This window comes from Phocoena sinus, chromosome 13, assembly GCF_008692025.1.
Source record: "Phocoena sinus isolate mPhoSin1 chromosome 13, mPhoSin1.pri, whole genome shotgun sequence".
NCBI classification, from domain to species: domain Eukaryota; kingdom Metazoa; phylum Chordata; class Mammalia; order Artiodactyla; family Phocoenidae; genus Phocoena; species Phocoena sinus.
The window spans coordinates 1,047,716-1,061,413 of NC_045775.1; the positions used below are offsets into that span (position 1 = coordinate 1,047,716).

The window sequence follows — 13,698 nt, forward strand, 5'->3', positions numbered from 1 at the left end:
CTGGCCTGCACCTGCTTTACTGAAACGATGGTCAGCACCCAAGCACCGGCCACATCCAGAACCCGACGGGCCTCTGGCTAAGGTTCATCTCCACCTGGGGTTTGGTTAAAGCGAAGCCCAAGGTGCCCCTGGAGGTACGTGCACACATGGAGAGGAGAATACACACCTGTGTAACCGCAGAAGAAGGAGGTTCTGATCCTTTGATGTTTCCGTAGCAACGGATTCTCAAACCAGATTCTTGAACCTCATTCTAAGGAAACTCAATATTCATCAGAAATGGAACAATATACAAAACAGAAAAACATTTTGGTACTAATACGGAAGAATTTAGGGAATCACCAATTTCACCCTTGAAGATGCTTCTCACTTAGTTCTGAGAGTCTTGTAATTGAAATATCCACAAGGTCCTACACAGGTCAAATTATCATCCACCTCATACTGAAAGTGGATGCAGCTGTTACTGGAAGCATGAAGTCAATCATTCAGGGTGGAAATATACATGTTAGGTGTAGTGACTCCGTATGGATATGGTTGAATTTACAGATCTATGCAAACACGTGCCCACAAAATTCACAGGTGGAAACCTCGTTGGAACTATCACAGTGCAGGGTTTTGAGTGTCTCCCAATAAAGCAAGCACCATAACTGTTTCCATGATGGAATGGAACAGTGAGGGGGTGAATATACGAAAGGGATGGTGATTGATCTGCGCCTGGGACACACCAGGCTGTGCGTAGCAAACGGTTCCCATTCCTCACTACCTTAAGGTAATGGACGTGCAGTCGCTGCCCTTGTCTTACACTATCAGTCATCCTGTTATGGTTCAATTTCTGTCAGGGGTGTTTTCTGTGGGGGAGGTTTCATCGATAACTGACATTTGATGATCATTTTATAAATCACGATGCCACCTACTCAATGCAATTGACCCAATACGTGCTTCATCCCTGATGGACTTTTTGTCACATAAACCCCCGCCACTCCACACAGATTGCAGGTCATCTGTAAGAACACAGGCTCACCCTAATGTTTTCCCTCACATGATGGGCTTGTGCTCTGACCCTATCTTTCCAAGGCATGCGTTTTCCACTGAAACGTCATGTTATCCAGCTGCTTTGTGTATTTCTCAGACAGGTATTTCATTTGCTCTTCAGAGACGTAATCACAAAATATAACTCTGGAATCAACTCTAAGAAACATGCGTGCGTGATGTAATGGAGTGGGATGCGCCCCCTGCATCGTAGCCTCTAATACCCCTGACAGCTTTACCCTAGCGCACGCTTTCATGAGGCAACTTACGTTAGGTAGAAATATTACCTTTACCATAGTATGGCTTTTTGACATGGCTGTCACCGGACTTAGGCTTCCTCTCCTCCCCGGGGAGCGGTCGCGGTGACTGGTCCTCATAGGACCTCAGACTGTCCCTCCTTCCCGCCTCCACCGCCATCTTCTCCCTCATGGCCTTGGCCCGCTCGGTTTCCAGGGCGATGGCTTTCTCCAGGAGGGTCAGGTTGCCCTTGGTCATGTCGAACACCTCCTCTGACCTGTCCGAGTTCACGGAGGTGGCGTCGTCCTCCCGCTCGCGGTACCCATCCTCCTTGACGCAGCTGGAGAAAGTTCTGGGTCTGGGGCTCAGCTGCTCCTCCAGCCTCATCAGGTTCATCATGTCCGAGTAGCTGCGGTCGGGCGTCCTCCCTGGGAAGTCGTCGTCCTGGCGGCCGTGTGGGCGGGGGCCGGCACCGGGCTGCGGAGGCCGCTCCTGGGGGCTGCCCTCGCTCAGCTTGCGAGCCAGGTCGAAGCACTGGTTGCGCAGGCACTCCAGGCTGCTCAGACACACCTCCTCGTCGCTCTCCTCCACCAGCTTCTCCACCAGCCCGTTGTTGGCGGCCTTGCCCAGCGTCGTGTAGTTCAGGCTCCTGCTCTCGGGCAGCGCCAGCGCGTCCGCGTAGCCACGCTCGCCCGCGTGGTCCCCCAGCACCGCGCCGTGGCCCTGGGCCAGCAGCTTCAGCGAGTCCACCGTCTCCCTGACCACGTCGCTGTCCAGGTCCAGGCTGAGCTCGCCCTTCCGGCCGGGGGTCTCGTTCTTGTCGCTGTCGTCCTCCAGGCTGTGGGACGTGTTGCTGTTCATCTCTGACTCGGTCCGCGCCCGGTACGCCGCGTCCTCGGCGATCTTGCCCAGGTTCAGCAGGGACTTGGCCACCAGCTCATCGTAGTTGTCGTACTCGTCGTTATTGTTGTCATCCTTCTCCGCGTCCTGCATTATGCGAGCGCTGTGACAGTTCAGCTGATGGCCTTCTGCAAAGAAAATGAAAAAAAAAAAAAGGACAAAGAAGAAAAGAAGAGGAAAAAGTGGCTAGAACCTGTAGCTGCAACAGCGCGGACGGCGAGCTCAGGGCACGTGTTACGCCCGGCCCGTCACGTCACAGGACCCGGAGGCCCACCTGCAGGTCCAAAGACAGTGGCAGCAGAAAGAAAACGCGGTGCGCTTACAGCACGGTAGGCCATTAAAGCACCTGCTGCAAACGACAAATTTCCTGAATTAATATTCAAAGCAACCACTCTATAGGATAAGTACAATTTTAAAAGATTACTTTTCCGTTACTTCTAACTTTTCAGCATCACTTCTTTTATCGGCCTTCTTTATTGACAGCCCAACCAGATGCATAGTAATTACGCTCATCGTATGACGAGGCTTTCTAAGAGTTCGTGAGCTCGTCGCTGACTCGGAAGCAGATGTGCACACCAATCGCTTTTAAACTGTTTTCACGGTGATGCCCGGGCAGCACAGAAGAAGCCCGAGGTTCTGGAGGGTCCTGCAGGGACGCGCCGACACTGACTCTGGGCGGTCAGTATCAGGAGCACACGTTGGGGCTGGGAGCGGTTTTGAATTTTCTACCTTAGTGACAACTTATCAAGATACACTGTGAAGCGAGAGGAGTGCCCCAGCAAGAGCTTAGAAGGGAGCTCTGATGAGCTGTGCTTCTTTATAGGTATCTCAGCAGGTTGGAGAGGGTGGGTGGGGAAAGTACGCAGCGGCCAGATGCCCACGAAAAGCAGGACTCTGATGACTCGGTGTCACTGTGACACACTACCCAGCGCCCACCCCACAGCCTCGGGAAAACTGTGGTGAGCTGGCGGAAACAACATGTGAACAAGTGTCATATCCAATCTCAAAAAAAATTTAGGAAAACTCAGTAAAAAAAGGCCAAGTTAAAAATGACAGGAAACCCCCGTGTTTCATCTGAAATGTATTCCGTTCGACACTAAAGGCGTAGCTGGGACGATCTCTCTCCCTTATGTTACGTGACCGCTACCACGTATATTGCAAAATATAGATAATACTAAATGGATTCTCAGATGGACCCCTCCCCTACTTTAGTTTGGATTTGGTTAACTGCCTGCCATTTTCAAATATACTCTTTGTTTCTATGATTAAATCAACCAGAGTAAGAAGAACTTTTAAAGCTTATTAATGAGGAAATGAGGCGTATTGATTCGTAGAAGATGCCAGCTGACTCAGAGCTGACTCAGGGACCCCGAGTGTTTTCTTTATGGATTTTGTGCTGTCTCCTCGAACAGGCTTTTGTTGGTGAACTGGGTTTGGACATCGGCACATCAATAACAGAGAACAGCATCCTTGCAACCCACACACAGAACCAGCACAGTTTTGAAATCTAACACATCTCTCCAAACCTCAGCAAATCAAATTTGCCGTGTATTAGTCAGAGAGCACCACTAATTGCACCAAACAAATATTATATCTCTTCTGGATAATTCCTAGGAATCAATCTCCTTAGAATAAGGATATGCGTTTTCCCAAAGAGCGTCAAGAGGGAGGAAAACAAAACCAGCAAACGCATCAGAAATCCCAGGGAAGTGTTCAACCAACATGCACACCTGACATAGCTCAGGGCTAAGCTCTCAAGACTCAAAGGCACCCCTGCCTTCAGGAGCCCTTGAAAGTGTGACTTATATTCTCCTCTCAATTTATGCACTTTTGTCTTTATATTCGTGGGCTGATCAGAGAAGCGGCCTCTAGATAACCAGGCTGCGTTACCTCTGCACGAAACTGGCACTTTGGGGGAACCAGCACCACTGCACCCACCAAGAACCAACCACCAGATGAACCTACATGTTGTGGTTGAAAACAAGGCACCACGTGAAACCCCTGGAAGCATTTTGAAAGTTGATTCTAGGCAGAAGCCGAGTCAAGTAAGAGGTGGCATCGTCCTGGTTTCCTTCTCACTCCCTCCTGTCACGTGAAGAGCTTGGAGTAGGAGGGGGTCAGTGAAAGGAGAGACCAGGGCAGAGAGGCTATGCCCTGCACCCCCGGCATCTAAACCACAGTGAAGGCTGCACGGGAGCCTGATGCCGACGAGGCCCACAGCTTATGAAGCTCCCCACTTCCTCCCACACTTGTCATATGCATGATTTTCATTAATTCTCCAAATTCAGAATCTCGGGATGAGCTTCAACTCATTTGCCCCAAAGAGGAAGTGGTTTCCCCTCAGTGTCACACAGAAAAGGGACGTGGCTCAGCTTTCCAATCACCATACACCTGTTCATGTCTCCAATCCTTGCTAGGTGACCTTATCGCTTTACAAGGAGATTAAAGGAAGGTGGACACGCTTCTTCACACGGCCTCCCAGCCACACAGGCGAGGGAGCCTGTGAACAAGCTGGGGGGGTCCTTTCCCTTCTGAAGACCTGGACCCTGCAGGCCGCCCCTTGCTGTGTAGCCACATCAGGGTGACAGTGACGGGGGAACTTATACCTCCTGGTCCAGGCTGGGCCTTTGCTGTTACTGGCTGGGTGACGCTGGCGGCCCGAGCCAGGCCTGAGCCCTCACTGGAACCACGAGAATTCTGTGCCACATAAAGACCCGCACAGTGAAGGAGCCCTGCACGCCTGGTGGCAGGTCTCCGGGGAGGCCGGGCCCACACAGCAGACGTGGAGAACTTTGCGTACTTGTAGGAGAAATCTGGGGCATCAAGGGACACTGGGTTAGCGTCGACGGAGCAAGGCTCAGCTCTCCCTCCTGGTCACCAGCCTCCATGCCCCCCGAGGCTGCCGGACCCCCAGAAGTGAGACTGGGGGTGTCCGGAGAGACTGCATGAGAGGCTGAAAATCCTGGCGGGTTAATGGACGTTTTCAAGTTATTGGTATTTAACTCTTTCAAAACGCGTGTGCGATAAAGTCGAGCCTTAATGATGTGGGCGGATGGAAGGGATCCATCAGGCAGCCTGTCAGCAAGCAGCTTCTGAGCGTCAGCCTCCAGAATTCAAAATCATTCACCGCGAGCTTTTGGAATTCCATCTCTGGTCTTGTGCTTTCAGGCAGTTTACCCTTCTAGCTATGTCTTTGCTGAGGCTCAAAATGGAATGGACCACGTGTGGAGGTGGGCTGCGGGAAACAGGCCAGAGTTTTCTGGGCCAGCCAGGCATTAGCAACATAGAACCGACAGTCCACAAACTCAATTGCCAACCCAAAGAGCTTCAGGAGTCAGTGGAGTGGTTCTTCATGTGATCGGTGATCCAGGAAACAGGGAGAGTGCACTTGTGATGAGAAAAGGCATTTTACCAGGAAGTTATTTTAAAGTTCAGGCCCACATTCTAAATAAAAGAACACAGCTTCTCAGACAGAGGTTTAAGGAGAAGGCCAAGGTATCTCAGTGTCCTTTGTTGGTTTTCTGTCTCAAGCCTCTCCTCTGGCAAAGCTGTGCGGTAACAGGAGGGAAAGGCACCTGCCGGTGGGGGCCGGCCCAGGGGTCTGCCTTTGGGAGGGGCTCACAGGATGGCCGCACCTGGGTGGAACTTGGAGGAGACCCGGCCCGCCCCTCGGAGGGGAGGAACCTGCGCCCAGAAGCACAGGCGGTTCAGTGGCTCAGGGTCTCCCCAGTGTTTCCTCATCAAACAAGAACATTGCTTTTACTGTAATTACATGCATTTTTGGATTCCTGTGTGAGTGCTGTAAAACGTCGTAGGTCTGAATTTTATCTCCTTTGAATCAGATGGTTATAAACAATTTAGGCTCAGTAGCTATGATTAGAAAACCAAAAACATTTCTTTAAAAAAATGGAGCCATGTATGGTATTTTGTCTCCATCTTCACGACCGGAATTTGCTGTGGTTAGAACTCTGTGGATTATAACTTTCTAAATACAAGCACTGGCTTCATTTAGTATTTCGTCTCTAAAAAGTATGTCTGACGCACCTTTTAATTCTTTCAGTGTCTAGTCCTAAACCTGATTGTGTTACTACTGTTCTCTCTAGCCATTAAAATAGGCCGTAGGCTAGCAAATAGAAAACTGACTAAAATAAATAAATAAATAAAATACAAGAATACAAATACAGAAAGAAGAGACACTTCTTCAAGGCAGAAACTGCTCTAGATTTACCAGGTCAGAGAAGACGTGGTCTAAGAGTCCACCCTCGTGGATTTCAAATCACCAAAGGCCACAGTTTCTTACGGCATTAATAGGTGTTTCCTTTTTGATTACGGAAATAAATATCAACATTCACTTTTGACTTGTAACTACAGAAATGTGATGATATATTAGATCCTAATGAGAAGATGATGGCGTTTTACCAGTCGCAGCAACTACAGGAAAGAAGCAAAAGTGTTGACCATTGCACACACCCCATCGAGTGAACACAGAATAACAGCCCCGGTGGTCAGTCTCGTGGCCTGCGGCTGTCAGTCCTCATTTCATGCCCACGGGGGCCCTGTGAGAAGGAGGTGTCACCTACTGTCCTTCCGAAGGTGACAACATGGAGCCCCAGGGAGGCTGGTGTTTCCTCCACATCACCTTGTTGCTAGGTGACAGGGCGGGACGCCATCCCAGGGTGCTGGGCCAGCACGGCCTCCTTCCACAGCAGCCAGACCTGCCCATCTTCGCCGCCACGGCCCGTTCTAGACTAGCCCCAGCCGGGCGTCCAGCTCTGCATCCACCACGGCTGCTGCCTGACAGCCACTTGGAGCTGCTGTTGCTGTTCGGAGCCTTCCTCCTCTACGCTGGTTTGCTGAGGTTTGAGGGCTCGTTATAGCACCAGGTGTTGAAATGTCTGCTGCAATTGCCAGCTTCGTTGGCCTGTCACCTACGAGGGTCCTGACTGGTGGAGTTTAAGTCCATTCTGATGCGGAGAAAAGGTTTGGAAATTAGGAACATCTTGGACTGGGTTCATAGGAAGCGTCCTGGGCAGCGTGAGGGGACCGAGTGGGTAGGAAAGTGGGAGGGTCAGGGACACCCAGGCATGAGGTTGTGCAGAGATGGGGGAGGGAAAGACCAGAGGACAGACCGACCCCCTCAGCGATCCACGGACCCGGACCCTCTGAAGACACGTAACTCCTGCAGCCCTGTCCCCAAGACCAGACGGAGCAAGGTGAGTTTGGTCCTTCTGCAAATACCCCCGACCCTCTTTGAGACGTTGTGGACCCTTTCCCTCTGTGGTAGGAGAGGCCGTCCCACTTGCCCAGGCACTGCTTACACTACAGCTTCTGCCGGGGGGGCGCCAGCCTCGGCCGCCTGAGAGGGTGAATCCTGGTCACAGCCCTTCTCCCATGGCCAGCACCGGGGCCCTGGCAGCCCTTCCTCCTCAAGCTCCCTGTCCCCCATCTGAGCAGTGGGGAGCAGAGCTGGAGACTCCCAGGACCCCATCACACTCACCCCCCAGGTTCAGTGTGAACGAGAGGGGAATCTCGAAGGTGAGGGTGGAACAGACGGGTGACCTGGCTGGAAGAGTCAAGGTTTGTCACCTCTCTAGACTTACTGTCACATTTTCTAGTTCCAACTTACTTAACAGTGTTGCTGTCTTGTTTTCACTTTGGCGGGGATTTCAGACTACTCCCCTCTATTTTCACAGTTTTAACAGTGGTTTCTGGGCGATTAGAGGTAGTTGCTTTGTTCTCACCGGTGCGCGTCGTGGGAGGAGATGATGGGGGTGAAGTGTATACAGTCCCCGGACCTTTTTTCTGAGCTGTGTGTTGGTGCTTCTGTGCCTGTGTCCAGGCTGCGGTCTCATCCCCACGCCTGCCCGCACTTGGAGCGGCTGGACCTACTTCTCCCCAGAGGAGCTGGCTTACTGGGCTGGGATTTGCTCCTGTCTGTGTAAATCAGCGGATCCCGTGCAGCAGGACACGGGGTCCCCTCCAGCCCCTGCTGTCCCCGGGCCGGGAAGGATACGCCCCAGCACAGGGTCACTGCGGGAACCCGCCAGGCTCCCCTCTGAGCCGTGCGCTTCTAACGTGTTCCCGATCTCAGCTCCCGGCCTGGCCTGAAAGCCTTCCTTAGCCCGAGATGAGCCACATGGGAGAGACCCACGCATCACGTCCGTCGTCTGAGGCAGAGCAACCCTCGGGGGCAGGCCGGGGCCGGGGAAGGGGCGGCCGATTCGCTGCGGCCGCGTGGCTCTCACGCGGTACACGGAGGCCTGGGACGCAGGCCTGGGGAGCTCCGTCCGTCGGCATTTACTGGGTCAAATATCGGCTTTTCGAGATATCTTCCTCCAACTTCAAGATGCCAAAACTTTGGAGAGGACGACACAGGACAAGTCTTTACCAGATCACGGGCAGATGTTCTGATGGTCACAGTTCTGACAGGCCTGTGGGACACGAACAAATGCAGCTTCTTTATTCACTTCACCGCTGTTCGGACCAGAAGGATGAGCCCAGGAGGCGGGGACGCCACCGCGTAGGGGCCGGAAGAGAAGCACACGGAAAATAGCTGTGATGTCATCATCACATGTCAACATCAGTGACGTCAGCTGGTGGCCAGTGCTGTGAGGGGCCAGGGGGCCAGGACAGGGGTCACTTCAGGTGCAGTTGGGCCAGGCTCGCCGAGAAGGTGGCCTCTGGGCAGAGACCTGAGAGATGAGGGGACCGCAAGCCGGGAGGAGGGGCTGCGGTGCAAAGGCTGCTGGGCCTGAGGGTGTGGAGTTTCAACACTATGTGATTTTAATTAATTTAAGTGAAATTCAAACTCAACAAATATATATTTAAACAACCCCGTGTGGCCAGGGGCTACCATGTTGGCCCATGCAGGGCCAGCACATGGAAATTCAGTGGGAGCTGAGCTTTGATTTTGACTTTTATAAAAAAAAATATATATATATATATATATATATATATAATTTATACGTGGACTTAAGTAACACAGATTTGATATAAACCACCCACCACCAGATCACTGTGCAGTCGAGGAACAGCTCAGAAGAGGATTGTTGGCTTCTTTGTTTTATTTATTTATTTATTTTTGCGGTACGCGGGCCTCTCACTGTTGTGGCCTCTCCCGTTGCGGAGCACAGGCCCCGGACACGCAGGCTCAGCGGCCATGGCTCATGGACTCAGCCGCTCCGCGGCATGTGGGATCCTCCCGGACCAGGGCACGAACCCGTGTCCCCTGCATCGGCAGGCAGACTCTCAACCACTGCATCACCAGGGAAGCCCAACTATTGGCTTCTTGATTCTGGAAGTTGTCCATTTCATAAGCTGAAACATGATGTAAAAATGTCCTTTAAGCTAAATGAGATAAACTGAAGGAAAAAATAATGGTTTTCACAAGGGATCCAAGTTGCATAATAATTTTTAATGTAGAATGTGTAAGTTATGCTTCTTGAAGTTTTTATTCATTAGGGATCTTAATTAATGGAATGCAAGGGAATAAAGTTTTACTTATTCACTAAGTTTTGAGGACCTTTCTACTTGATGACATTTTAGGTATGTGGTTTATCTAAGTTTGGAGACTAAGAAATAGGATAGTCATAACCCCCAATCCAGACAAGAGCTATTTGAAATCAGTAGTTTTCAGACTGAGACGGACTGAAACACACTAACCAACTGCATCCCTCTCTCACTCTCTCTCTCTCTCATCACACACGCACACATGCACACGCACGCACACACAGCTCGGAGACTTTCCAAATTAACTGGACGACCTTGAACAACCCTGGCCCAGCAGACCAAGGTCACTTTTGCTACTGCTGATGCTGTAAACCAGGGAGTAGAAATGTGTCTGCGAAAACTTTGGTCCTCCTGTTTTACATACTGGTGTGATGTGGTCATTCCAATGAGTATGTTTGATTGGGAGGAACTTGGGAGGCGCGGGGCCCCCGTTCTTCTCTTCGACCGTATTCAATCCCCATCAGACAGAAAAGACCTTTCAGAAACACTACCACGTTCTTTGGTAACCTAATCTAAAGCTCAACAATCTTCAAATCTGAAAACTTTTGTTCTTGTTTTCAACTCAAACCTTTAAAGCCTCCATCTCGGCTTATGGCTTCTAATTCTGCCCTTTGTAAAGCACCATTACGTATGTATTTTCATGTACACACTCCTCTTTTGTGCTATATTATGTGTGTTTCTTTTTGGCAAAGCGTGGTATCTATTTAGCTTTTGTGTCCCCATGGAACCCAGTGCACTTCTGTGTACACAGAAAACACATTCCATTGTTTTGAAGTGAGATTTCACCCGGCCCTGAGTCTTTTAAATTAATACAGCTTTGATGTACATAATATATTTGCTTGGCATCGCCATGCACCTTGGGTTCCATGAATTACAGACAAGCTTGAGTTTGTGCCTGAGAGAGGAGAACCGTGCAAAAGCCACCTGAGTTACGGTTGCCACTTTGCAGCTCTGGATGGCTCGCCTCTCCCCAGCATCTCTCTGGACCACACCTGCTTTAAAGCTTAGCAACCAAGCAGTGAGGTGAGCGAAAGGCAAGTGTTATCATCCTAATCTCTGGATGCCAAACTGAAGTCCAGGGAGAGTGAGGGAAGCAGGGCAGCCAGAGCTACAAGACATGCCTTCCCACCTTTATCCCACCCTCTGCCACGCTAGCATTTGGAATAAAAGTCAAATTAAGAGGCTTCCCTGGTGGCGCAGTGGTTGGGAGTCCGCCTGCCGATGCGGGGGACACGGGTTCGTGCCCCAGTCTGGGAAGATCCCACATGCCGCGGAGCGGCTGGGCCCGTGAGCCATGGCTGCTGGGCCTGCGCGTCCGGAGCCTGTGCTCCGCAACGGGGGAGGCCACAACAGTGAGAGGCCCGCGTACCGAAAAAAAAAAAAATCAAATTAAGACAAAGAAATAAGCTGGTCATCCCTTCAAGTGGACCTTAAAAACAAATGGAATAAAGAGCATTTACTGGACAAAGTCCTGTTCCCCTAGTGGTTACCTGCTTGTGCGTTGCCACACTGTGTTATAATTTGCTCCATTGCCTTTGCTATTGGAAACATAGTGTGCATTTCTCTGTCACTGTAACGGCTGTAATGACAATTTTCATCTTACTGCACAATCAAAATGGCATTGAGAGGCATGAACTCCAGAGGCTGGGCCTGAGCACGGAGGCGGTCACTCAGGCCTGGTGCTCAGTCACGTGACCTGTGCCTCTCGACTTGTGCCCTATCTGTTAAAGATATGTGATGTCATTAAAAGCTTTTAAATAATAAAAAAAAATTGAATAAAAATGTGTTAGATCTACTCTCTTACATCTATTATTTCTCATTATTATGTGAAAAAAGATTCTTCCCCGTACTTTATGCATGTTGCTCGCGTCTCAAATGTACGTGAATTCACCTTGTTAGCAAGTTTTCTGGTTTGCATTGAAGAGTCTGAAAATTCGTGAAACATAACATGTAATTATATTTTCTAATTACGCAAAATTAGTTTGCAAGAAGAAAGTTTAATTTTTATCATAAACTGATACCTAGAAATGCCTCGTTCCGCCTTTACTCATTTCTGAGTGGTGGAGCCATCCACTCAATGTATTCGCGTACTAAACTGCCCAAAATAACGCCTTCGTGGATGGAGGGAGAGATTAATTTTTAGGATGATAGAAAGTCATCATATGCTTTCTCCCGACTGTGCCTACTAAACACACCTTGGTTTCTCCGCTGGTCACAGAACTCGCTGCGTTTTCTGCTGACTGCAGGAGAAAGCTGGGGGGCTAATTTTGATGCACACTCTGTCTGTATCTCGACTTGCTTCCTGCATCAGGGCCGTTTCCTGAGAATGAGCTAAGAGGTAACTGGCTGATCAGTGCGAGTGCCTCATCGCAAGGGAGTCTAGGGAGCTCGGAGGCCACAGTGAGAGACCCTCACCCTCCTCATTCTGTCCTGTCTTATGGAAATTCAAGCCCATTGATTGCAAGTTGTCATGATGTTTTGATAACATGGAACCTAGGGTATCATCCTTTGTGGAATAAAAAACACGCTGGAAACTTGGTAATTAAAACAAAAGTTGTGTCTGTGAGGGCGGGTTTTGTCTTGAGTTCCCTTCAGAGACAGGTGAGTTTCTGCAGAGAAGCTGGATTACATATGGATTTGCTGGCTGGGGAGGGCGGTGCAAACAGAGCCCATAGTCAGAGTGTGACAGGCACTGACCACACCATTGTGAAGGTATCCACGGATGCGAGGTGAGGTGAGATGCAGTGACCTGACCAAAGCCTGCTGGGCTCCACGTCTCACAGGCCGCTCAGCCTCTGGTCAGCTCACTAAACCCTGCCCAGAGCAGCTTCGCCGTACACTGTACATTCTCAACGTAAGTATTCACGTTGCCCTTCAAACCCCCCAATCCCTTCTTAGATGCGACCTTCCGAGGAGGCCACCACACATCTGTGGCTAATTCACACATACAACAGCATGAAGCCAGAAAACCTCTAGAAAAGGAAGGCGTTTGCATTTTTGCCTAATTTGACCCAATGGCCAAGTCAATTGTCTTCAAAGTCGAATTGTCCAGAAAGTCCCAAGATTCAATAGAGTAAGCAAAGAAAGGACCTTACGTATTTACAAATGTATTTCAGAAACAGAATGTATTAATAAACAGTTATGCAAACTTATGGTTACTGGGGGTAAGGGGGGGATAAACTGGGAGATTGGGATGGACATATACACACTACTATATATGAAATAGATAACTAATAAGGACCTGCTGTATAGCACAGGGAATTCTACTCAGTGCTCTGCAATGGCCTATATGGGAAAAGAATTTTAAAAAGAGTGGCTATATGTATATATATAACTGACTCACTTTGCTGTATACCAGAAACACAACATTGTAAATCGACTATACTCCAACGAACATTAAAAAAATAAAGTTATAACTGGAGAAATCACACAAAAAAGAAACAGTTATGTGTTAAAAAAGGCAGTGGTGGACATGAACATTCCTGTCATCTGGACAGCAAATTGCTATGCTCTTCCTCATGGAATTTTCTTTCCTGTCAGTGGGCAGATACAATATATACTCATAAGGAGATTTAAATACATACGCTTATTTTATACACACATATGTGAGTCTATCTAGTATTTAAAGATGTATTCTTTTTAGTGGGCTGTAGTATGAAAATAAGCGTAACTTACTATGCATTAAATAACCACTGAATCTATATTTCTCAAATTATAAAACTCTGAAAAGGTACTTACTATATACCATGTAAAAAATCTGCTATTAGAAAAATCTATGAGCCCTGAATAATAACTTTCTCAACTTCAGGATAACGAGGGAACGTCAAGCTCATAATTACACCTTAGACCATTACACGCATTTTGAAAATAAAATTCTTCATGCAAAAGACCAGCCTATGATAGGTCAACTGGACAAAATAGAATTCTGATTATTTAGTGGTGCATTTAATGTAATCTGAAATGAGTTACTCAGATAGCAATTCCTGTCCTTCAAATGAGCAGAGTGATAAAAAGAACATGAGCTCT

At 49.1% G+C, this 13,698-nt stretch overlaps 1 protein-coding gene across 3 annotated transcripts in view; it reads right to left on the reverse strand.

Moving 5' to 3' along the window:
• The window catches only part of MYT1L (myelin transcription factor 1 like), a 136,866-nt gene that overhangs the window by 93,116 nt on the left and 30,052 nt on the right, over positions 1–13,698 (reverse strand). For 2 of the 3 annotated variants that reach the window (XM_032652890.1, XM_032652891.1), the window contains exon 5: positions 1,320–2,291. In XM_032652890.1, coding sequence (XP_032508781.1) covers positions 1,320–2,291 — 972 coding nt within the window. Of the gene's footprint in view, positions 1–1,313; positions 2,292–13,698 lie in introns of all 3 variants that reach the window. The other variant, XM_032652889.1, reaches the window with a different exon arrangement.